At 66.9% G+C, this 845-nt stretch overlaps 1 protein-coding gene across 1 annotated transcript in view; it reads right to left on the bottom strand.

The window, feature by feature from the left end:
• Positions 1-845, bottom strand: part of KMT2B (lysine methyltransferase 2B) — a gene marked incomplete at its 5' end in the record, with an annotated part of 22,955 nt that overhangs the window by 17,874 nt on the left and 4,236 nt on the right. Inside the window, 1 exon segment of the mRNA XM_025192372.1 lies at positions 6-158. Within this exon segment, the coding sequence (XP_025048157.1) occupies positions 6-158 (153 nt within the window).

Here is an 845-nt window from a genome sequence, read left to right as displayed (position 1 = left end):
GGGACGCTGGCGCACACAGCGCCGCGCCGACTTGCGCTGGAGCAGCCCGTCGGGCTCAGCCGTCTCCTCCGCGCCCAGCGCCACCTCCCAGGGTGCCGGGAACGAGTCCTGCGAGTCCTCCGAGTCCCAGGGCGCTGCTGGCCGTGGCCCTGCCCGGCCTGGGGTAGGGGGGACGGGAAACAGGTGAGGCCCACGGTGCCCCCATGGTGCCCCAACACCGGCCCACAGTGCCCCCACAGCCCCCCAGTGCTGTCCACTGGCCTACGGGGTGTCTCCTCCGGCAGGGGAGGGGAGGGTGGGGAAGAAGTGAAACTGAGACCCCCTCTATTTCTATACACATGCTTGCAGGCTTCATGCTGCCCCCCCAGATGCACAGCCCTCCCCCCCTCGGCTCTGCACAGCCCCCCGCAAAGGTCATGCCCGCCCCGGGCTGTCCCCCCTGACATGAAAGGGTGGAGACCCCCACCTCGGATGTGTCCAAGTTCAGTGCAGAGAACCCAGGTGTCTGGGCCACAACCCCCAACACGCACAGAGTACCCAGGTGTCTGCCCCCCCAGCAAACCCAGGTATCTGGCTGCCCTCCCTTCCTCCCCAGGGACCCCAGGAGTCAGGGTACCCCCCCACCCCAACACCCACCCACCAAACCCAGGTGTCCGGCCCACCCCTCAACACAGAAAACTCTCCAGCACCTCACCTCCCCAAAACCCAGGCATCTGTTCCTCCCAAATCCAGGTTTCTGTCCCCCCACAAACCCAGGTGTCTGGACCCCACCCCCATGGAGCCCAGGTGTCCCAGGCCTGCCAAGAACCCAGGTGTTCAGGCCCCCCCCCACCAGAATTCAAGCA

The sequence above is a fragment of the Alligator sinensis genome, unplaced genomic scaffold (genome assembly GCF_000455745.1).
Source record: "Alligator sinensis unplaced genomic scaffold, ASM45574v1 scaffold113_1, whole genome shotgun sequence".
NCBI lineage: Eukaryota > Metazoa > Chordata > Crocodylia > Alligatoridae > Alligator > Alligator sinensis.
Note: the sequence above shows the minus strand (reverse complement) of the source record. Positions and strands in the feature narration are given on the sequence as shown.